Here is a 25,692-nt window from a genome sequence, read left to right as displayed (position 1 = left end):
GCTTCTATTCAACTCAACTTTTCATGGGAAGTATTTGCCTCTGACTAGATTGTTTCTTCAAGTTTTCAATCCAGCATACCACTACCCTTACCTTCTGATAAGTCAATCATTTTGCTTGTTGACTTAGCAAGAAAAACGACTTTCACCTTTCTCTAGGCCGCCCTTTCGGGTTTTCAACCTAGCGGATCTTCAGACTCTCATTCTTTTCTTTCTGTTTTTCTTTTCATTTGCCTCGAACCTTTGCTTATTTCACCGGTAGGACTTTCTAGGTGGGCTTGGGTTCAAAATGGTTGAATACCTAAGGTTCTAAGGATTTGGACCGAATCTGGTCTAGCCAGACTACCTACGTACCCAAAAAATGGAGGATCAGATCCGCGTAGTTCGCTTTGGGATTTTTCAAAGGATGGTTTAGCATTTAGCTTCAAGATTTTGAAAAGGGATTTTATCCCAAGGTTTGACCGAACTTGAATTAATCAAGTTGCCTACGTACCCCTGAAGAAATGAGGATCAGGTCCGACGTAGTTCGGGTGCATAAATGCCCCGGGTTTATAATGTGTTTGAAAAGAAACATTGGCTTTAAATTGTTGGCCCAAAGGGTTCTCAAAAGGATTTTAAAACGTTAGGATTTTGGCTATAAAAGTTCAAACGCCCAAGGATGGCCTCCTGATGTATTTGATGTATAAGCTCTTTTGCTTAAGGTTCAAAGGCTTAAAAAATTTTCTAGGAGTCTGACGGCATGTCAGGCAAAACTTCAACCACTGTGCTCCACTCTCGTCTCAAAGATCTTGGATTTATGCTCAAGATTCCACCACTCCTTATCCGAAAATCTTCTCTCAGTATTTCATCAGCTCCACAGGATGTCTGATGCTTATCTCTTTAAAATTTTACTCTTCAACTGGATGTCTAAAGCAGATGAAGTCTTGCTTTGCTCAACGACAGGGCATTCCCCTGGTTTATCCTTATAGGATCAAGCAAGACTACCTCAAACCCCTCTAAACAGGTTTATCAATTCTTTGCGTTCCTCGGGAGATAAAGTTTTGCCACTCCATCTTTCTCGAGTTTCGAATTTTGATACCACTATCAATGGCTTCGATTTCTTCTTCAAGTGGCTATGCTCGACGCTCTTCCTCTCGTTTGACCATCTTTCAGATCTCGAGGGGAATTTCGTCTGCATTCTCATCCGAGAAGGGGGTCTTGTAGTTGTTTTAAACATTTAATCCAAGAGTGAATCATAAAAATTTGAAGATACAGACTCAAATGCTTTATTGAATTGAAATACTTTGAAGTACATAGATGACTTTGAACGCGCCTCAGTAGGCTCTACATTGAATTTAATCAAAAAGCTAAACACCAACTCTGAACGAGAAAGACTGATTGACATGACACATTTTCTTTTCGTTTTTTAACATCAACATAATTGAACTTTTCCAAGTTCGAGAGAAGAAAGTTGATGTACACTTAATGAAAGACAAATCTAAAGACACAGGACACTTCTTCAAAGGTAGTGAACCGGCACTGAAAGTTTATAGGTGATACACCTTTCTTCATGATAATGATAATTATAAAGTTCGATCCCGAAGTAGGAATCCCAGAAAAGGCAACTCCACAAGGTCTAGGTTAAATGGGGCAACAAAAGGCTTATGCTGACAATGTGGGTAAAGCAATAGACTGATGTATCGAATGAATTCAGAAATGGTCAGTCTTTTGGAAGAAGGGCTTTTTGTTGAACACAGACTTTTGACTTAGAAGCAATCACACTATCTCAATAGTCATGGGATAAAAATTCTAAACAAATAGAGAAAAGAGTAATCTTGAAATACATCAACGGGTATGTTAATTTGGAAAGAATCCTCAATCTATTCCTTAAGATGTTCTTTGGGTATAACCGTTCTTCTTTTGGGAATGAAAGAGTCAGGAACGATAAACATCCCTAATCAGAATAAGTTTCGATCTCAGCAACGATCATGCACTCAAAGAATACAGGTAAGATCAAACTTTTCCATCAATGATTTCGATATGATCCAAGGGTAAAAGATATATGATAGGTAAACATTGATCAATGAAAAATCAATGGCTCAGATAGTAGACCATGGCCATAAGAATGACAAAAGTAGAGTCAAGGGCCAGATCTAAAATCTGAATGATGGATATCAACAACTGTAGATCAATATGATTAGATCAAGATGAGATGAGATAGCATAAGATTGCTTTCAACGGATGGATCATGAATGACTAATCCTATGAGATCTTTGGAAATGAATGGGATTTACATCCTAACCCCAAAGGAAAAGTTTTTTTTAATCTTCGCACATTTTATCAGTGTTACCTGAAGGCATCAATCCTAACCCTAATCCAGCGGAGTGGAGAGAGGATCTCGACTCATGACTTTGTTTGTGTACCTAGGACCGATCGTAGCCATTGAAAGATGGACTACGGCCTAATCTAGACACAAATGGGTAAGATATCCTAAACTAGGCTCACACACGTGATGCACATGTGTTCGTATACTACATGCATGTGTGGGTTAATCTAGGGGTAAGGCCAAGAGTTCCCTTAGCGCGAATCCATGTTCGATATACTGTACCAGTGTCCGGCGTATCAGTACGTGAACAAGAGATCCGTTTACGTACCATAAAGGTACTAGGCTAAGGGTGGAATGCTTCTCTAGCACAGAGGCACCAGGTGATGAAATCCCAGTCAACCATGCTAGATAACACTCCGGGTTCCTAAAATAGGACGTGTGTGCATGTGAGATGCAGGGGTTTAGATGAAAGTGATGTAAGTGTGTGCAATAAGTTCGCGCAATCTATGATGCCTTCAGGTTTTGTTAGATTAAGTTTGAGTAAATGTGATGAGAAAATAAAGCATACAAACTAATCTAACAAGCATAAAAGAGATAGAGTTTTCATGAGCCAGTTGAAATAGATTCAAATGAGTAATCCTTTGGAATTGTAATGAAGTTAGGTTATCCCCAGCAGAGTCGCCAGTCTGTGGGACCCCGATCCCGCGAGAGGGGCGTGGGGCGCGAGCCGCCGCGCACTATCCCTTGGTCTCTCGTACCCACGCGATTGGCGTGTGCCTTTCATTATTGATTTTAATTCGTCTTTTATGTGAACTTGGGATCACTAAGGCAATCCGAATTCCACACAAAAGAGACTGACAGAGTCGCCACCTAGATGTGGGATCTAGGACCCATAATTAACCAGAAATCTAGACTCGCTACCTGGTTACAAGAATGGAAGGTATGGGGATTTATCCACCACATGCACCATTCCTGCCCGATAATCGGTCTTCAATTCCAAAAGTTAACTCTTTTAAATTCATTTTAAATGGCTCATTCAACTCTCTGTTAATGTGCGAACTATGTGACATGCATCCTATGATCTAATTTCAATGTGAATCCTAAATGTGTATCTTGATTTCTTAATTGGTTTGGATTCAATCTAAGTGAAAGTTCTCCTAAAATTCTAATTTCATGGAAAATCCTAAGTGATTTGATCGTTTCAACAGTTTTAAAAGTGATTAGCCCGAGTCCTCAGATGGTCTGGTATTCATCCAAAGAAGCCTACGTATCCCCGCCTCCACGAGAATCAAGGCAACGTAGTTCTTCGCGCCTATTCTAAGCTAGGATGCCTAAGACACCTAGACTTCTATCCTAGACTCGATCTAAAAGACCGGACCAATTATTAAAGTTTATTGTACGATTATTTAAATTCCAGTGAATTGTGAATTTTAGGACACCCTATATGCCCTAACTAAATGCAGATTAGCCCTAGCCTAATGCAGGTGGTTATTACAACCTATGTGTGACTAGGCTGTATTTCCTAAGAAAAACAAAGGGTGGACTAGCGTATCCTACTCTAGTCATCACTCGGCAATATGGATCGCCGACTGACCGGACGGAGGCGCTCCTATAACTCTAGGACAGACCCCTAACTCTGAAACAAACAATCAAACAATCAAACAACCTATCAAAAGAAAAACCCTAACTCTAAACTCTCTATCTAGGAGAAACTCCTAACTCTAGAGGAAGATCTTTTGAAAACAAGATTTTAAAGGTTTTTGAAGAAAGTTTAAAATATTATTTACAAAAAAGTTTGGCTGGACTTGGGATATAAATCCCAAGCTGCACTACGTACCTCGGAAGAGGATCAAGCCAACGTAGTTCGAAAATCGAACTCGCCTAATACGCTTCTAAAAGAAACACTCAACACTTTAGATTTTTTTTAAGGTTTTTGATGTTTTCAAATGTTTTTTGAGTTTTAAATTTCTAATGTTTTTTGGATTTTATAGCTTTTCCAATGCTCAGGACCTTAAAATATTTTTAATCTTAAAGGGAACACGCGAGTAATACCACAAACTAGGGCAAAGCCCTAAAGCAAAAGGGGAAACCCCGAATAAGCAACTAGCGTCTCAAAGAGACAAACCACAACAAGAAAGATAGCGTCCCAAGAAGAGAGAAAATGGTCCAAGATCCTAAGCAAGCAAAGCTCTAATAAGACTGAGTTAGCCTCTAATCAAAAGCGAAGTAATCAACAACTCTAAAGGAGAAACTCCGAACTAACAACACTAAAGAGGGGAACAAATGAGTCAGAGACTCTCTAATACTACAACTTAGAGGAGGAATGAGTCAAAGACTCCCAAATAACGCCAACAGAAGAACCAATGAGTCAAAGACTTCCTAGTTGTACAACAAAAGAACGAATGAGTCAAAGACTCTCTAAAAGAAATAGAAACATGAGTCAAAGACTCCAATAACACCAACTAAAGGATAGATGAGTCAAAGACTCTCTAAAAGAAAAGGAAACACGAATTTGCACATTTGGCAGAGGTAAAACACCCAGCCGGGCCGGACAGCTACCTAGCCCTAGGGTGCAACAAATGTGCAACCCAATACCCATAAGGGTAGGGGTATGAAGCCAAGCCGAGTAGGGCGTTCTTCCAAAACCAAACGGCGCACAAAGAGGACTAACGAGAGAATGAGACCGGGCGGGTCTCCCAAACACACACAAAGATGAAGGTGCTTTAGAGATTTTAAGATGATTTTCACTTAATTTTTATTTTTTTAATGGATTTTACCAATTTTTAACCATATGAGTGATTTTACAAGTGAAGTTGTTGCAAACGAACTCAAAATGAGTTGAAACTTCTCCAGCAACAAGATATGATGAGATGTAACTTACTGGAATATTTTTATAGATTATTACATTAAACTCATATTTAATTTGGATTTAAAAATTAATTGACCAGATTGCAAAAATAACACAGAAACTACTAGAAATAGAAATCTAAATTCCATGAAATTTCTACAGTAGTAAGATATAAGTGAAAATAGCATGCTGTGAGATTTTCATGAATTTAGAAAACTATTTACTATCAGTTTCGGATTTTTCAAATGTCAAACCAGATTATGAATTAAGACTACAGCTCATATGAAACAAGATCAAAATCACTTGAAACTTTTACAGAAGCAAGAAGTATAGAATTTAAGACTACTGTAAAAATTTGGAGAATTGTATCTGTGATTTGACATCAGTAACAATTCTCCCAAAATCTGATAATTTTCAAAGAATGCATAAAATAATATACCAAACAAAATCCAAAAATGCTCACAAATTCATGGTAGAATGTATCATTATCATATTATTTTCCCACGAAATTTCATTATTTTTGGAATCTGTTTAGTATATCTTTTAGTTTTCTTCGTTAAAAATCATACAAAAATCCGAAAATATACCAAATAATTCTAAACAATTCCGAAAACAGTGTACCTACCTGTGATGAGTTCCTCGCCGAATCAAAAGCCGAAAAAAAAACTCGAAGATCCCGCCTATGTGCGATCGCTTCCGCTTTCTTCTTTGTTTTTTTTCTTTTTTGTTTCTTTTTCTTCTTTTCTTGTTTCTTTTTCTTTCTTTTTTCTTTTCAACCCCACATAGCAACTTTGTTAGAACACATGATAGAAGAGAAATGAGTTCTTCTCCTCTTACTCACCCTCATTGAACCATTTATAGCAAAGGAATGGGAGGGTGGTGGCCACCATTGTGGACTTATTCCATGGTAGGTGGCCACCATTGTGGACATATTCCATGGTAGGTGGCCACCATTGTGGACATTGAATTTTGACATGTGTGTGGCCCCATGCATGTTTTTTAAAGTCCTTTTGAGTAGGTAAAAGATAATCCAAATGGGTCCCATATGTGACCAAATTCCCAATTGTGCATAAAATCATATGCCCCACTCCAAAGTATGATCGGAACCGTTCATTTGATGGGCGACAATGTGATTTAATTTGTGCTCCGCTAATCAATCCTATGGGCTGATCCAAGCCATCCAATAGATCAAAATGTGAATATGTTACCCCATTTTTAAATCACTCCCATTTGATGATCCGAACCGTCCATTTGATGGGCGACAATTGATGATCTTGACCGTTCAAATGGTGGGTCGCAATGTAAATTGGTTGTGCCCCCTTAAATCATTCCTCTATGACGATCCAGACCATCCAATTGATGGGTCCCCTACCTAAGTATGTTGTGTCCTCCTAAATCATTTCAATGGGCTGATCCGAGTAACTCAACCTGATGATCGTAACAAAATTGGTTGTTAAAACGACTTCTCTGAGATCTTGACCGTTCTCTTGATGATCATCTTTAGGTGTTGGATCGAAGTAGGTTCAAAACTCATTTTTCACTAAAACAATGCGCGGGCCACCCTGTTTGATCCAAATCTAAACAAATGCTCAAGACGGGCCCATCAATCGGATCTAAATTCTCTCTTGCTCGAATTCTTGGGAATAATCTCTCTCAACACTTAACGGAAAAGTGCGAAACATGGCGGAAACGACCAAAAATATTTAGAAATGTAACAAACGGACGCGGGAAGGAAAGACATTGGAAAACCGATGGAAAAAAAAACCTAATTTCTTAAGGCAGAGCAAAATGGGGTGTCTACATGCCAAGCATAGCGAACTTGGGTCCGGTCAAAATGGGGTGTCTACAACACCCTATCTATGATGGGGTCTTGCAAATGAATGCTTTGGGCCATCCTATCAATGTGGGCCCACATGAGTTTTTGGCCCTCGACCGCACCTAAGCTTGGTGCGGTCGAGCGCACACTCTTATTCCTCTATATATATATATATATATATATATATATATATATATATATGAGAAAAGAGTTTCTACACACTACTGTAGATAAGTAATCTACACACTAGCTTAAAATACAACGGGGACCACATTGTTTGGGTGATCCAAAGCATTCATTTGATGGGCCCTCACATTGATAAGGTGTGCCCAAAAAATCAACTCCATAGGATCATCCTAACCCTACAATTTGAGGAGGTAAAATGGACGTGTATAAACCTTCACAAATTTGCCCATTTTTTGCGTCCACTGTTCGAATGGTTAGAATGATCCTATGGAGCAGATTTTTTGGGCACATCCTATGTATGTGAGGGCCCATCAAATGAATGCTTTGGATCACCCAAACAATGTGGCCCCCGCTATATTTTAAGCTAGTATGTAGATAACTTATCTACACTAGTGTGTAGAAACTCTTCTCTCTCTCTCTCTCTCTCTCTATATATATATATATATATATATATATATATATATATATATATATATATATATATATATATATATATATATATATATAGGATATATGGTTTGTGCGCTAGAGCTTAGCCTAAGCTAGAGCTCACAAACCATATATCCCAAAGTTGTTTGAGTCATCCAACTGATTAGTTATATAGGTTATAGTTAGGATTATGGTTTGTGGAACCCAATCTCGAGGCGTGGACGGCGAGATGAGACCCCGCGGGCCTCTCGATCTCCGCACGAGTTAGAGAGCTCCGCTGCGGCTCTCTCAAATATAATGTCCTCACAGCATCAGTCTATGGCGCGTGTGATACCTCTTGATTCAGAGTAGAACTCGGCACCAAGACGTACCAAAATATAAAAGAAGAGTCGCCATCCAGGATTAAGGCCTGGAACCTATAAAATACTTTGTGCAATGGATAACTATAAAATAACATGTCCGTGTCTGGTGGGGTCTCATCCCACCGTCCACGCCTCTAGATCGGGTCCCACAGGCTGGCGACTCTGTTGGGGAATTAATTTTCTGTACATTGACTTTGCTAAAGATTGGTTTTAATTGAGAAATTTGACTCAAAGAAATGTGTTCAAGCTTCTCTTATCTCTATCTGCTGAGAATAGCTATCCCAGTCACCATTGTGTGTTTGACATCTTTTATGACCTGATAAACCAGGTAATAAAAGATGCTCCTAATATGATGTACTTCCATGACAAAAGTCTTAAGAAAGCAGAACCAGGATAGGTAAGAAAATTTTGAATTTGCATGGGTTCTTTCTCTAGTATATGGGTAAGACAATCTCCACAATGACTGAATCTGAGGATTGCTTCTTTAACTGCTCTCTGTTTGAGGTTTGATGTCTTTGGCAGGTTTGAACAATATATCACTTGCCCTTCTTTGATTCTTAAACCAGGATCTACTCTGTTTTGTTGTTCATCTCGGAAGGTATATACCCATTCTCTCCAGTGCCATACAACTTTGGACCTTGAAAGAAAACGAATATGAATGAGGAACAAACTTCTACGGACTCAACCAAAGAAGATTTAGATTATTCAATGAAACTCGACTAACTTTTTATTCACTCTCAGATCTGATGTGTCATTTTTTATGGTAAGGATAGTCGCTTTCAGAGTAATTTCAAAGACCATGTTAAGAGGCTCTAATTTTTTCCATTGGTATTTTCGTCATGGTTATTACCCCCTTCAGATTGCATAGTTTCGATGCCTCTAGCTTAGAAAAGTATCATGTAAGTCTTGCCGACACTACTTAGATTCTGGGATTCTGCCCTATTTAGAGATTGATTCTCCATCTCCTTGATTCGCTCATTGCAAGAAGTAAGAACTGTTGCTTTTCCAGGTTTTCGGTCTAGCAGACCACTTATCTCAACTATTGCCTGGATTTCTTGCACTACTCAAACTCTGCAATTCTTCATGACTGAGGAACTCCTTCTGCATCTCATTAGCTCACTCTTTATTTCAAGTCTTTGTCCCTGACTGGATTCCCTTCTCAAGTGTTCAATCCAGCAGACCGCTACCCTTTCTTTTGCATAAGCCAACCCCTTTGGTTTAGCAAATACATGACTCTCACATTTCTCTAGGCCGCTCTTTCAGGTTTTCAACCTAGCAGGTCTTTAGACTCTCAGTTTTCTCTTTTATATTCTGTTTTTGTTCTCCTTGAACCTTTAGTTGTTTCACCAGAAGGACTTTCTAGGTGACGTTGGGTTCAAAAGGGTAGGATATTTTTTTGGATCTTAGGATTTGGACCGGATCTGATCTAGCCAGATTGCCTAGGTACCCAAAAAATAGAGGATTAGATCTGTGTAGTTCGTTTTTTGTGGTTTGGAAGAGAATGATTTGGCTTTTACCTCAAAGGTTGAAATGGGAATATTTTGGTCTTTATCGCAAAGGTTGACCGAACCTGAATTGATCAGGTTGCCTACGTACCCCTGAAGAGTTGGAGATCAGGTCTGACGTATTTCGGGTGCAAAAATGTCCCTGGTTTATTATGTGTTTTGAAAGAACTGTTAGATTTTTGCTTTTCGACTCAAGGGGTTTATACACGGATTTTCAGACTTTAGGATTTTGGCTTTTAGGTTCAAACGTCCAAGGATGGCCTCCTAGAGTGTTGGCATCCAAGCTTTTCAATTATTAAGGTTCAATGGCTTTGAATCTTTTTGTCGAGGAGTCTGGCGGTATTTGTAGGCAAGACTTCAACCATGATGCTCAATTTTGATCTCGGAGATCTTGAATTGGTGTTCAAGATTCTACAACTCTCAGCAGTCTCCAAATATTGAAGACAATTTACCTATTCAATCTATCTCATTGACCCCATCATCTGGGTCTTTGATATTCCTAAGGAGCTGACATAGGGACACATTCCATTCTCCTCTTTGTCTTTCCCTCATATTCTCTTTTGCTTTCTGACATTGGGAATGTCCTTACTCCTGGAATACTCTAACTCGGAATCTCTTTGAAAATATGTAGCCCAAGTGTTCTTCTCTTTTTTTAGGGCACATATCTTGTAAACATGACTTCATTATCTGAAAGTCTTCTCTCAATATTCTCATAAACTCCACTGGATGCCTGATGCTCATCTCTCTAGAATTTCTACTTTTCGACCTGAAGTCTAAAGCTGATGGAGTCTTGCATTGCACCACACCAGGACATTCTCCCGGTTTATCCTTATAGGATCAAGCAAGACTACCCTGAACTCCTCTAAATAGGGTGATCAATTCTTCCTGCTCCTTGGGAGATAAGGTTTTGCCAATCTATCTTTTCCGAGTTTCAAATTTCGATACCATTATCGATAGCTTTGATTTCTTCTTTAAGTGGCTATGCTCGACGCTCTTCCTCTCATTTGACCATCTTTCAGATCTCGAGGGGAATTTCGTCTGCATCCTCATCCGAGGAGGGTGTCTTAATTTGTTTAAACATTAGATCCAAGAGTGAATCAAAAAATTTCAATAACACTGGAATCAGATTTTATTGAATTGAAGACTTTAAGTACATCAGTAATTTTGTGACGCGCCTCAATGATATCAGATTTAACAGGAAAAAAACACTGACTTTGAATTGGAAAGACTGACGGACATGACATACTTTTGACCTCCACACACTAAGACTTAGCAACTTTGAACACCAGAGTTGGTATACACTTGACAAAACAAATCTTGAAGAACTTGACACTTATACTGAGGCAAGGAATTGGCACTGAAAGTTCACAGGGAACACGCCTTCCTCCATGATAATGACTACAGAGTTCGATCCTGAAGTAGGAATCTAGGAAAGGGTAATCCCACAAAGTCTGGATGACCTGGCTTGCATTGATCTTCATTCTCTGGCATCATCGAAGTCTTCTTGGATATGATGGAACTTTCTGGAATCGCAAACTCTGGCTCTTTTCCTTTCATAGTTATTTTACCTCCCGGCACTGGGGTATGGGTAAGAATGGTCTGCTTCGTGAGGGAATGAATAGGCTCATCAGTTTCATCAATTCTCAAGATGTACGGAGCACATTTTGGCACACTCGGCCCTGGGATGATAGGTTCATCAGTTTTATCAAGTCTTAGAATATAGGGAGCACATTTCGGCACACTCGGCCCCGAGGTGATAGGGGTAAGACTGTTTGGTTTTGTGGAAGGCGAAATGGGCTCATCAGTTTCATCAAACCTCAAGATGTATGAAGCACTCTTCGGCGCAAGTTTTGGCACAGGCTTTGACACGGGTTTTGGTACAAGTTTTCGAGAAGTACAGAGTTCATGAAGAACAAAGTGGTCCTGGTCTATTAAGTTCTGGATCTTGTGTCTCAACGCTACACAATAACCGGTTCTATGGCCGAGACACTGATGGTACAAACAATAGTCCTCACCACCATCCTAATTCACTGAGTTTCTCAAAGGGTTTGAACATTGAGGTAAGGTTAATTTTCCCCATCTAACTAGCTTCTTAAAGGCAGCTGCATGTGTACAGGGTAATCTGAAAAATTCTCTTCCATGCTTCTTTGCTAGTTTTTCCTTTGGAGCAAAAGATTTCCTTAAAGGTTGACGAGAAGTTCCAATATGGTTTACTTCCTTTGAGGCAGTATAGGGCTTCCCTCCATCCGGTTTCTACTTGGATGACCTCTGCTCATAATGGATGATTTCCTCTATATTTTCAGAGGAAAATTTATCAAAGAACCTTTCAACTAGATCCCCCAAACTTGTAATATCCTTTGGGTTCAGAGTGAAGAACCATTTTCTAGCCAGACCAGTTAAAGAGAATGGGAACAACTTAGCCATTTGTTCTGGAGATAGGCCTTTCATTTCTAGCAAAGGAATGTATGACCTCAAATGACTCCTTGGACATCCCACCCCATCATATATGTCGAACTCAGGAACTTCAAATTCAGGGGGCAAAGTAACATCTGGGAAAATGACATAGTCATTAAGGTCGATTTTTTTTCCTGAACCCTCTTATTTTCATGATCAAGATCTAATATTCCAAACTCTTCTAACAATAATTTTTCCTTATCTGTCTTAGTCATATATACATTACACTTCCCCTTGGCATGTAGCACATCATCAACTTCATCTACTAATGATCTCACAGATTGAACCGAGCTTATAATCATGGGAGGGTTCAGGATAATCGAATTCTCAGAAACTGGTGATTTCCCTTTAGCTTGGGCCTTCCAATGGGTCACCTCTTCTTTCATAGTTGTTACCTCCATAGAGAGGGTCTTCATCATGTCCCTTATCTTCATTAGCATATCCTTAGATTTAGCCATTTGGTAAGAATCAAGTGTAATGGGAGGTTGTATTAGCAGAGTGAGTGAATCAAAAGGCTACCTGAATCAAATGAGTTTGGAAATGATTAGTCTTTTGGCAGGATAACTATTTACTGAACTTAGACTTCTGAATTGGAAGCACACACACTAGATCAATAGTCATAGGATAAAAATTCTATACAAATCATGATAAGAGCAATTTTGAGCATATCTATTGATATTTTGAGTTAGAATGCCAGAAAGAGACAGTCTTTGAAGGTCAAAGAAAGGTAGGCAGTGATAATATGACCTAAACTAACAGAGTCTCAAGAAATCCTCAATCCACTCCTTTAAGTCTTCTTTGGATATGAATGTTCTCTTTTGGGTATAAAGAGTAGGAACGATAAGCACCCATAATCTAAATAGGTTTATGGTCTCAGCAATAATCATACACTCGTAAGATAGATATGCAGGATTTAACTAATCCACTAGTGATCGTGATATAAGAATGGTAAATCCATGATGGAACAGATTCATGATTAATAGATCAGAGGATATATTATGGCTAAAAAGTTAATAATCTAATTATAATCCACAGAATGCATAGATAAGAATAATTGATTAGATCAAGAAGGCGATCCTAACTAAGAAGTAGGCCCTAATCTATTAACCAATATGTATTCATATAAATAGATATATATACACATCTTAACTAGGGGCACCATTCCTAGTTTCTACTCTAGCGGAGTCAAGGAGGTCTTGACTCATGACTGACTGGTGAGTGTACTAAAAGATGAAGCGAGTAGCCACATAAAGCGAACTACTCTTCTATACTTCTTAGGTCAAGGAGAGGCTCTAACCTAGGTTCACATGTGCTAGGTAGACATGTACGTCCTATATGCATATTTAATATAATAATGTCAATATAAGGCCCAAATATAGGTCTCTATGCTGATGCACAACTCAACGTACATCCCGAATATCTAAGCGATGTACAGCGTAGTGCATCATTGCCCAAAGGCTGCATAGCATTGGGTATAGATCCCAAACGATGTCACACAGGTCATGATGTCCTGTTGTCCTGGCTGGATCTACCCCGAGGCCGACTCATATAAATATCAAAACTGAAACAGTTATGCGTGAAGTGAAGTGTGTGCATCCATTTTTTTACGCACGACCTTTTTGCCCCTGAATTTCTAACGATAAGGTTCCCATTTTTACAATTTTTGCCCAAATTTCTTCAAAACTAACAATAATGGCATTTTTACAGAGTTAGGTAAAATTTGGAGAAATCCCTAGCGGAGTCGCCAGCCTGTGGGACCCGATCTCGAGGCGTGGACGGCAAGATGAGACCCCATGGGCCTCTCGATCTCCACACGAGTTGGAGAGGTCTGCTGCAGCTCTCTCAAATATAGTGCTCTCATAGCATTAGTCTATGGCGCGTGCGATACCTCTTGATTCAGAGTAGAACTCGGAACCAAGACGTACCTAAATATAAAAGAAGAGTCGACATCCAGGATTAAGGCTTGGACCCATAAAATACTCTGTGCAATGAAAAGTCAGAAAATAACAGGTACGTCTTGGTTCTGAGTTCTACTCCGAATCAAGAGGTATCGCACGCGCCATAGACTCATGCCGTAAGGGCACTATATTTGAGAGAGCCACAAGCAGAGCTCTCCAACTCGCATAGAGATCGAGAGGCCCGCAGGGTCTCATCCTGTAGTCCACGCCTCGAGATCGAATGGTTAGGATTATGGTATGGAGATTATTTCTTAGGGTTATGGGTTAGGGTTATGATTTGTGGAGGTTTAAAATGGATGGGTAGAAATTATGCTCCTATAGATCGAATGGTTAGGATTATGGTATGGAGATGATTTCTTAGGAACATCCTATCTATGTGAGATGCTATAGAATGGAGGGGTTGGATGAGTCAAACAACTATGGGAGATGAGGTATTCTAAACTCTAGCGCAGGCTGAGCTCTAGCTCACGAACTGCTCCCCTATATATATATATATATATATATATATATATATATATATATATATATATATATATATATATATGGTTTGTGCGCTAGAGCTCAGCCTGAGCTGGAGCTCACAAACCATATATCCCATAGTTATTTGAGTCATCCAACTGATTAGTTTTATAGGTTATAGTTAGGATTATGGTTATGGTTATGGTTAGGGTTATGGGTTATGGTTAGGGTTATGATTTGTGGAGGCTTAAAATGGATGGGTAGAAATCATGCTCCTATAGATAGAATGGTTAGGATTATGGCATGGAGATTATTTCTTAGGAACATTCTATCTATGTGAGCTGCTATAGAATGGATGGGTTGGATGAGTCAAACAACTATGGGAGATGGAGTATTCTAAACTCTAGCGCAGGCTTAGCTCTAGCTCATATAGAGAAAACGGTTCCTACACATATGTGTAGATAAGTTATCTACATACTAGCTTAAAATACAGTGGGGGCCACATTATTTGGGTGATCCAAACCATTCATTTTTAAGGCCCTCACATAGATAGGGTGTCCACAAAAAATCAGATCCATAGGATCATCCTAACCATTCGAACTGTGGAGGCAAAAAATGGACTAATTTGTAAGGGTTTAAAGACATCCATTTTACCTCCACAAATTGTAGGGTTGGGATGATCCTATGGATCTGATTTTTTGTAGACACCCTATCTATGTGAGGGCCTTTAATGTGGATGGCTTGGATCACCCAAACAATGTGGGCCCCCACTGTATTTTAAGCTAGTGTGTAGAGAACTCTCTACACATATGTGTAGGAACCGTTTTCTCATATATATATATATATATATATATATATATATATATATATATATATAGGAGAAGAGAAAAGAAGAGAATTTTTTGAATTTTTGGAAAATTCTACGAGAATTACACATCACTTTTTTGACTTTTTTTAACAAATGCACCCATTCAACTCATATATTTTCAATCCTACGCCCTCCTTTACGCTTTTTAACAAATGAACCCATTAAAGCCACATAATTTCAATCTTACCCCCCCTCCTTTATGGTTTTTTAATAAAAAATCTATAGGGTGATCTTAACCATCCGATTTAAGAGGAATTATGGAAACCTCTATAGATTGGACGGCTAGGATCAGCCTATGGAAACAAATTTTGGGATACAACCTATTTATGTTGTGTTCCATCACATTGGACGGTTTGGATCAACCTATGACGAGGTCCGTACTGTTCTTTGTCGGCCCGTGCATCGCACGGGGTTTTTTAATAGTATATATATATATAGTAGAAGAGAAAAGAAGAGAATTTTTTGAATTTTTTTAAAATGAGAATTACACATCCCTTTTTTTTACTTTTTTTAACAAATGCACCCATTCAACCCACATATTTTCAATCCTACCACCTCCTTTATGCTTTTTAACAAAGGCACCCATTAAAGCCACATAATTTCAATCTTACCCCCTTCCTTTATGCTTTTTTAATAAAAAAATCTATAGGGTGATCTTAACCATCCGATTGAAGAGGAATTATGGAAACCTCTATAGATTTGAGGGCTAGGATCAGCCTATGGAAATGATATTTGGGGCACAACCTATTTATGTTGTGTTCCATCACATGGATGGTTTAGATCAACCTATGATGCGGTTTATACAATTCTTTGTCGGCCCGTGCATCGCACGGGGTTTTTTGCTAGTGTGTGTATATATATCTATAGGATATATGGTTTGTGAGCTAGAGCTCAGGCTGAGCTCTAGCTCACAAACCATATATCCCATAGTGGTTTGACTTATCCTACCCATTCATTTTATGGGTTGTGATTAGGATTATGATTTCTAGTTATGGTTAGGATTATAGGTTCTGGTTAGGGTTATGATTTGTGGAGGTTTAAAATGGATGGCTAGAAAATGAGCTTCTATAGATTGAATGGTTAGGATTATGGTATAGAGATGGAACATCCTATCTATGTGAGGTCCTATAGAATGAATGGGTTGGATGAGTCAAACAACATAGAGATTGTGTATTTTTTGAACTCTAGCTCAGCCTAAGCGCTAGCTCACGAACCGCGTTATATATATATATATATATATATAGAGAGAGAGAGAGAGAGAGAGAGAGAGAGAGAGAGAGAGAGATGTAACGGTTTGTGAGCAGCTGCACAGATAAGCTTATCTGAGCAGAGCTCACAAACCATAAGGGGGGCCACATTTTTGGGAGGATCCAAAGCATTCATTTGGATGGCCCTTCCATGGATAGGGTGTGTACCAAAAATCATTCCCTATAGGATCATCCTAACTCTGCCATTTGAGGAGGGGAAATATGGCAGAAACATGGACACAGAGTGTCTGTCCATTTTCCCCACCACCTTTGATTGGGTTAAGATGACCCTACAAGGCTGATTTTTGGTACACTCCTTATCCATGGAAGTGCCTTCCCAATGAATGCTTTGGATCCCCCAAAAAATGTGGCCTCCCCTATGGTTTGTGTGCTCTGCTCACAAACCATTTCCTCATATATATATATATATATATATACATATATATATATATATATATATGAAAAAGGGCTGCTGCTAATGTAGCAGCTAGCTTAGCTGTTAACGCTAGCATAAAATAAGGTCGGGCCCACATTGTTGGGGGGATTCAAACCATTCATTTGGAAGGCCCTTTCATGGATAGGGTGTCCACTAAAAATCTGCTCCATTGGATCTTCTTAAGGTGTTAATTTGTGGGGTGAAAAAATGGGCAGATTAGTGGACAAACAGTATTTGTCCATTTTCACCCCCACAAATGGACACCCTATGATGACCCAATGAAGCTGATTATTGGTACACCCCATCCATGATGAGGCCTTGGAGATGAATGCTTAGGATCCCCCAAAAAATGTGGGCCCGACCTTGTTTTATGCTAACGTTAGCATCTAAGCTAGCTGCTAACATTAGCAGCAACCCTTCTCTCTCTACACACACACACACACACACACACACACACACATATATATATATATATGAGGAAATGGTTTGTGAACAACTGCTCAGATAAGCTTATCTGAGTAGAGGTCACAAAGACAGGCGGGGCCACATTGTTTGGATGATCCAAAGCATTCATTTGATAGGCCCTCATATGGATAGGGTGTGCACAAAAAAATCAGCTCCATGGGATCATCCTAACCCTTCAAACTGTGGAGGCAAAATATGGAAAAATTTGTTAGGGTTTATACACGTCCATTTTTAACTCCACACTTCAAAGGGTTGGGATGATCCTATGGAGCCAATTTTTTGGGCACACCCTATCTATGTCGGGGCCTATCAAATGAATGGTTTGGATCACCCAAAAAATGTGGGCCACCATGTTTCTAACGTCACCTCATATAAGCTTAAATTAGGGGTCACTCATACTCACTTTTCCCATATATATATATATATATATATATATATATATATATATATATATATATAGAGAGAGAGAGAGAGAGAGAGAGAGAGAGAGAGAGAGAGGAAAGGGTTCCTGCAAACGTGTGCAGATAAGCTTACCTGCACATGTTCACAAAAACAGGGTGGGGCCACATTATTTGGGGGCCTAAAGCATTCATTTGGAAGGCCCTTCCGTGGATAGTGTGTGCCCCAAAAATCAGCCTCATTGGACAATCCTAACCCTGCCATTTGTGGGAGAGAGAGAGAGAGAGAGAGAGAGAGAGAGAGAGAGAGAAATAAGCAGAAACATGGGGTTAGCCGGTTAGGACGATACAATGGGTCTGGTTTTTGGGCCACACCCTATCCATGGAAGTGCCTTCCATATGAATGGTACTGATCCCCCCAAAAATGTGCCCCCCACCTTGTTTTTGCAATCTGTGCAGGTCACTTACCTGCACACGTTTGCAGCAACCCCTTCCTCATATATTTATATTCTCCTTCCGACCTAAGTCCTACTAAAGCTATGAAATAAATAGTCATACTACGAATTAACAAGTCTTTAGGTCCTAAGTCTTTCCAAATCTAAATATAGTATCTATTTATCTCCTATTCATAGTATTCATAATAGAAAGCCCCGCAAATGGTACGGGAAAAAGACAAAACCCAAAATTGTAGGGTCACGTGGGAAAAATGACAAAACCCCCCAACAAGGTCATTGGTTACAAGAGAGCACAATAGAAATCATGAGACAGATCATAGTGCAATCCAAAGGGAGAATAAAGAGTCATACTAGGAATTAAGAAGACTCATTAGGTCTTAAGTCTTTCGAAATCTAAATGTGATCTCTATTTATTTCCAATTCATAATATTCATCGTAGAAAGCACCACAAATGGTACGTGATAAAACGACAAAACCCAAAAATCTAGGGTCACGTGGGAATAATGACAAAACCCCCTAACAAGTTCATTGGTTACAAGAAAGCACAATAGAAATCATGGGACACATCATAGAGCAATCCAAAGGGAGAAGCATGAATCATGGGTTGAGGAAGAAGCGTGAACCATGGGTTGTCATGAGTGGTGCTAGCTGTTGTTCCACTATGGATAAAAATGACCAATGACTTACAAAGTTTTGCTTACCGATATTTGTGAGTGTGATACCACATACTGTGCCATTTATTTATTTAAAAATATATGAATTATCCTTTGTGACCTGTGGGCATCAGCATTGAAAGTGACTCACATTAATTCGATCTGTACCGTCTAAAAGATGATCCTAACCGTTATATAAATGCATTTTTAGCTAGTGAGAGGGAGAGAAAAGGAATCATTACGCGCAGCTTACTTCTTTGCTTTACAAATTTGAGGTCATTTAATAAATATTTAAATTAATTAGCTTTACCATGACTATTTATAAATATGGGATTTGCTAGCCTCCATCGCAAAAGTCATTTAGCTGATGGCCTGTTGCACCAGAGAGCAGCCACCTCATGAATGAAGACAAAATCTGCTGAAAAGTGAGCCGCTGTGGCTGCTCTCAGATGCAACAGGCCATCCGCAAAATGCCTTCTGCGATGGACGCTAGCAATTCCCTATATAAATATATATTGACGCACACAGAAAATTTCACAAAACACCATTTCGCAGCTGACATTTTCAGAAGATAACAGGAACCTCATATCAGAATTTTACTTATTTATATCATTTGGTTGTTCTCTAAAAAGTGGCCCCACAGAGCCATTTTGTGGCCCCTATTCATTTTCTAAGAGTGGAGCCACTAGGTAGCTGCATTTCTCTTATTGATTTGATTCATATGACGCGGAACCGACTGAGGAATTACTGTCGGGAAATCGCCCAAGACAATATAAGGTTAAGGAAAACCATTCAAAGACGGGACTACGACATAGAAATAAAGACAAAAGTGAAATTGGCCAACGAATTCACTATTTCCACATCGCTGTTTGCATTTCGTGGGGATTCGTGGTCACTTCCTTGTCTTCTCTGAGTTCCCTTTAGAGGATTTGGTCTTTTTCAACAAAATGGATTTGGTTTTGGTAGCAGCCCTCTAAGATTAAATTTAGAGGTTTATAGATTCCTCCCTAGTTCCCTTTAACCATCATATATTGGTATCTCATTGACTGCTCAGATCGAAGTGAGGTTTATGAATAAAACTTGGTTTCAGATCCGTTTGAATGAAGTTCCTCCAGATCCCTTACTAATAGTGTAATAGCAAAGGGTGTGGAAATATCAAATCCTTTTGAAAATAAAAAGTAGCCATGGATTTGATATTTCAACAACCCCCGCTATTAGAGGGTACTAGAGGAACTTCCTCCAAATTGTTCTGAAGCCAAGTTTTGTTCGGGCTTTATGATATCGGCATCCAAACTGAAGTTCCCTAGTGGACAGCCATGCGCTATCATAAATGATAACAGTACCCCTTATGTGATCAGTTCCCTTTATAATGTGTGAAATTGGTTTCCATTCAAAAAAGTTAGAAATTATTAGAATAAGATAACCACAAGTTGCAAAATATGAAATAGGAGTTACTTCTGCGTGAATTCCCACGCCATCAGATCAAGAGGGGAAAGGGTCCAATACACTTCACTTCTAGCCACGTGATTTTATATTGAAACCCTCACATCTAGTCGTTTTTTTCTCACAAAGATGATGTGATTTGGGTTATTTCACTCTAAGGCCATGTACTGGTGGCCAGGAATTTTCTTTCCATTGTAAATAGGTGTCTCCAAGTGGAGATGAGGGTGAAGTCGCTCAAAATCCAGGAAACTAGTGTTTCCAGCGATGAAATGTGGCTTAAAATCAGAGAAAGGTCGGTCCGATTGAGTAGAATTTTTTGTTTTCAGAATTTTAGCCACATCTCATCACTAGAGACATTAGTTTCCGGGATTTTGTTTCTTGATTTTTAGCGACTTCACCCTCATCTCCACTTGGATACACTGACTTATCGTGAAAAAAAAAATTCGTGGTATCCAAATGTGCCCTAATCATTAAGCCTTGGTGGCTGGAAATGAAAAAGAAAAAAAAACACTCTAAAAGATTCTGTACCACAACTAGATCTGACTAGTCTTTCTTCCTTTTCAGCTTCAAAATATACAAATTATCATATTTCCACTCTGTTTAATGTTTTACTTTTGTTTCGGGCGAGATTGAAAAGCGATACATTTAAGAAAGGAAAATGATACGGTAACATAGAGTAAGAGAAATGGGAGAAACCAACAATGAGAAGTTGCCATGTGGAAATCACCTATTTGGTGACGTTCATACAACGGATGATGTCACTTTTGTTGTGGTGGCAACAATCCATTTGTTCGGTCCCCTGCTCGGTTGTAAAATCGGTTTCCCTAGCAAAAATCTTTTAGAAATAGTGCTTTACTATCATTATTACTTACGAAAATCAGCAAAGATCACACCTTATTATTCTGTTTAATTCTATTAAAGGTCTCGCCCAACCTACAAATTTCTTTCAGTACCTAGCTAGCCAATTCCACCACCAAACAGTCTTAAGTTTAATCTGGTAAATCCTTAGCACCTAACACCCATAAAGAAGGGAACAAACTAATTAAATCTAAAAGCTTTTCTATTTATGGGTCAAAGTGAAAAATGAAACAAAATTAAATCTAAAATCTTTCTGTTCATAGATTAAATTTATTTAGGGTACATCCTTAGATAAGTTCGATTTACGTCTAGAATTGATCCTTTTCTGTAAACAAAGATTGGTTTTGCCCTGACCTCAAACTCAAGCATGTAAATTTGGTTTTCTCCATTCAGAGATGTTGTGAGTACTTACTGCCGAGAAGTTCGACAAGTCGGGTTCAAACTGTTGGAACTCATATCTGAGAGCCTAGGGCTAGAAAGGGATTATATGGAAAAGGTTCTAGGTGAACAAGGGCAACACATGGCTATAAACTACTATCCACCATGTCCAGAACCAAATCTTACCTATGGATTACCCGGCCACACAGACCCTAACACCATTACCATTCTTCTTCAAGACCAACAGGTAGCAGGCTTGCAGGTGCAGCGAAATGGCAAGTGGGTCGCAGTTGATCCTCACCCAAATGCACTCGTTGTGAACATAGCCGATCAAATGCAGGTGACTTTAACTTTGGGAGAACTTAAAGTATTTTCTTTTCAGCTTGATTTCTGCTATATTTAGAACAGATATAATGAATGAAGAGTGTTCGCAGGCATTGAGTAATGGGAGGTACAAAAGTGTGTGGCACAGAGCTATTGTCAACTCTGATATGGAGAGAATTTCAGTGGCATCATTCCTTTGTCCCGCCAACAAAGCTGTTATCGGCCCTGCGAAGCAGCTCACCGACGAAGTATCTCCAGCTATATACAGGAGCTTTACATATGAAGAGTACTACAAGAGGTTTTGGAGCAGAAACTTGGACGATGAACAAAGCTTGGAGCTTTTTAAGAGAGATACTAGATGAATTTAGTGAGGTGAGTAATTCTGGATTTGGGTTCTTAATAACTATAATGATGGAGACAAAATAAGACTTCTAAATGTTTTACTACCTTATTTCTCTGTGTTTGATGTGGTAACGGAAGCACACATGCTGTTGAAATTGTTATCTTATATATGAAGTACTTGTTAAATTTAAAAGTGTATTTTTGGGTAGCTTTTATTTTATTTTTATTTTGAGAAATGTAGTGAGGACAAATTTGTATTTTGTGTCCATGGGCATTTTGGTCTTTTTTTTGCCTAACTTGCACATGTGTGAGCCACACAAGTTTGCCCCATCTATTCCCACTACTTCCTATTTCAAATTCAAACCCTACTTGAAACTCTAAACGCACTACCACTTTCCTAGCATTAAAGTCCCCACTTTCCCATACCCAATATCTCGTACCAAAGCTATTACTTCTCTACTTTCCATTGACTAAGCCTATTCTCATAACTTCATTTTGGTAGAAATTCTCCACTATCTACCTAGACCTCCATTGAAGCTTCATTAAAGCTCTTGTGTGCAAGGTTGTGATTGAAGAAGAGAGCCAACTTGCCCATATTTTCTCTATGTGTTGAAGCTTTCATCTTGAAGCTTTCTACTTGTAGTTTTGTTCTTCTCTCATATATATTGAATTACATATTGTGGTGATTGTTCTTCATCTCTTTTGGTTGTGGATCTTGGGCTAGGGTAAACTTCGGTTTCACTATTTGAGAAGCGATTTTCCGGTGTTGTGAAAGCCGTCTTTCTCTATATGGTATCAAAGCTACAAGGGTGGTAGTCGGTGCTTGTTAAGATTTCCTTGGTGAAGAAGTTTAATAGGTGCTTTGAAGATGGATATGAGTGGAAGAGTTAGTGGACTTGATATTGAGTTACTAAATCATTCAAATTACAAGATATGGAGAACATTTATGGAGTCTCATCTTGTGGGAGAACAATTATGGGATGTTGTTTGTGGAAATGCCAATGTGGCTCCGAAAGATACACAAGAAAATGCCGATGTATTGAAGGCGTGGAGGATGAAGAATTCCAAGGCCGAATTTATTTTGAAGAGGTCTATTTCACATGACTTGTTTTAGCACATCATTGGGTGTAAATCTGCGAGTGAGATTTGGATTACCCTTGATGGATTGCTCAACAAGAAGAATATGACTCATCTACAAATGTTAGAGAATTAATTGGCAAATACTATTGTGGGAGCCGGTTTTTTTCCTTGTTTGCGCAAGACAACAGGGGATCACCACAATCGGGTTATATAAAGAGGGGTTAGGGGTATTATTTGATCTGCGCTACTTGCGAACTCGGGACCGTAGTCCTAACTTCACAAGTTAGAGAACCTCAGAGTCGCCACCTAGGTTAGGGCCTAGGACCCGTGTTTATTCTTCCAAGAAAATGAGTAACGACTCGAATTTCATTTGGAAGAATAGAAATCAGGAGTTCCTTTGCTCTGGGCCTAGAACCTTATATTTTGCTCTGTTTGCTTAAGGCATGGTCATTATAGATATCCGGGTAAGGGTTGTGGTTACAATTGGGGAAGGTGTTAAGCACCCCTCATGCCCAGATTAATCCGGTCTCTTAACTTCAATTGGCATTTTTGAAGGATTTAAAATAAAGGATTTGATTTTATTTTCCTTGTTAGATTATGATTAATTCCGAATGTAGTGAAAGAAACCGAAAATAAGCGATAGTTAACGTGATTGGTATTGTAAGTTGCTTACGGAAGATCCAGACATCGCAACTTACTCACAACACGGGTTAACTTAAATCAAACGGAAAATGACTGTATAGAAAGTAAAACAAAAGAAAGATAGTGGGGTTTATATATAAGTTCGACGTGGACCGGAGAACTTATTCACCACCACATACCTTACTTTTGTAAACCAGTAAAGTGGAGAAAGTAAAACAAAACAAAGATAGCAGGGTTTATATAAGTTCGACGTGGGCCGGAGAGCTTATTCACCATCACATACCTTACTTTTGTAAAGAAGTAAAGTACAGAAAGTAAAAGCAAGTCAGAAGGATTTTTGTCTCGAGCGCTCGGTCGTAGCGGAACAAGTCTCTTTGACATCTCAACCTCGTACCTTACTTATGCAGAAAGCAAAACAAAAGAAAGATAGCGGGGTTTATATAAGTTCGACGTGTGCCGGAGAACTTATTCACCACCACATACCTTACTTTCGTAAAGCAGTAAAGTGCAGAAAGTAAAAGCAAGTCGGAGGGATTTTTGTCTCGAGCGCCCGGCCGTAGCGGAACAAGTATCTTTCAGATCTCAACCTCGTACCTTACTGTGCAACTATAAACGTACAGAAAGCAGTAAAGTGCTAGAATTAGTATAAGGCAGGTAGAGGGGCTTGACATCAGAAATGACGAAACCCACCCTAACAGTTTTGTAAATACAACTGGAAAGTAGTAAATGGGTAGGTTGAGGGGCCTGACATCACGGATGATGAAACCCACCTATACCTGTTTTGTAAATACAACTGAAAATTAGTAAAGGGGCACATTGAGGGGCTTGACATCATGAATGATGAAACCCACCCTACCCGTTTTGTAAATACTCAACTAAAAGGTAAATTGCAGAAAGTAGTGAAGGGGCCGGTAGAGGGGCTTGAAATCACGGATGATGAAACCCACCCTACCCGTTTTGTAAACACACAACTGTAAATTAAATTATATCTTACCAGTGAGAATTGGACAGCGTAACCGAGCTTGTTTGAGAGGGGCCTTCGAGGCTGCGAAGAAATCGACAGTGTAATGACACTGTGTAGCCGAATCGCCTTTGAGTTTGTTGAGATTTCGACAGAACAATGACGCTACTATTGAAAAGTAGCCCGTAGTTCTGCAAAATTCGGCAGAACAACGGTGCAAAAAGAGGATGTCGCCCCGAACCTTCGGAATTTCGGCGGAGTGTAGACGCTCAGCGAGAGCTACCAAGTGTTTCTCTACTTTCTCTCTTCTAAAAAGCAAGCTAACTAGGGTTTTTCTAAATTTCAGTAGGGGTTTGGGGCTTCACTAATACACCCAAGCAGAGTTATATGTCTCACCTTAGAAATACACCCAAGCAGGGTTGTATATCAAATCACACAGGGGGAGAGAAAATCCAAAAGAGGAGAGAAAGAGAGGGAAGAGAGGGGTGAGAAAACCCTTAGGGTTGTATATCAAATCCCACATGGGGAGAGAAAATCCAAAAGAGGAGAGAAAGAGAGGGAAGAGAGGGATGAGAAAACCCTTACCCCTCCGATTTATAGGGGAGGGGGGTTAAAAATATCTAAAACAACCCCAAATTTGTCTCAGAAGAATTCAAATTTGTGTGGGAGGAATTTGGGGGTGACATCATCCCCATAAAGTGGGGTGATGTCATCCCTGGTCTCCGCGATAGTTCGTCTCTTCTCCGGTTTGTTTTAAAACGAGCATAACTTCTTCGTCTGAACTCCGATTTACGCACGGTCAGGTGCATTGGATTCATAGTTT

General features: G+C 39.3%; 1 protein-coding gene across 1 annotated transcript in view; it reads left to right on the top strand.

Annotated features, from left to right (window-relative positions):
* Nucleotides 1–22,379, top strand: part of LOC143883638 (protein DOWNY MILDEW RESISTANCE 6-like) — a 32,727-nt gene extending 10,348 nt beyond the window's left edge. The window contains exons 3-4 of the mRNA XM_077386981.1: nucleotides 21,536–21,860; nucleotides 21,955–22,379. Coding sequence (XP_077243096.1) covers nucleotides 21,536–21,860; nucleotides 21,955–22,206 — 577 coding nt within the window. The 3' untranslated portion in view covers nucleotides 22,207–22,379. The remainder of the gene's footprint in view (nucleotides 1–21,535; nucleotides 21,861–21,954) is intronic.
* Nucleotides 22,380–25,692: the final 3,313 nt, after the last annotated feature.

This window comes from Tasmannia lanceolata, unplaced genomic scaffold, assembly GCF_043159265.1.
Source record: "Tasmannia lanceolata isolate RefF3 unplaced genomic scaffold, GAP_Taslan_0.1 ptg000008l, whole genome shotgun sequence".
Lineage (NCBI taxonomy): Eukaryota > Viridiplantae > Streptophyta > Magnoliopsida > Canellales > Winteraceae > Tasmannia > Tasmannia lanceolata.
This window is presented reverse-complemented; position numbering and strand designations above follow the sequence as displayed.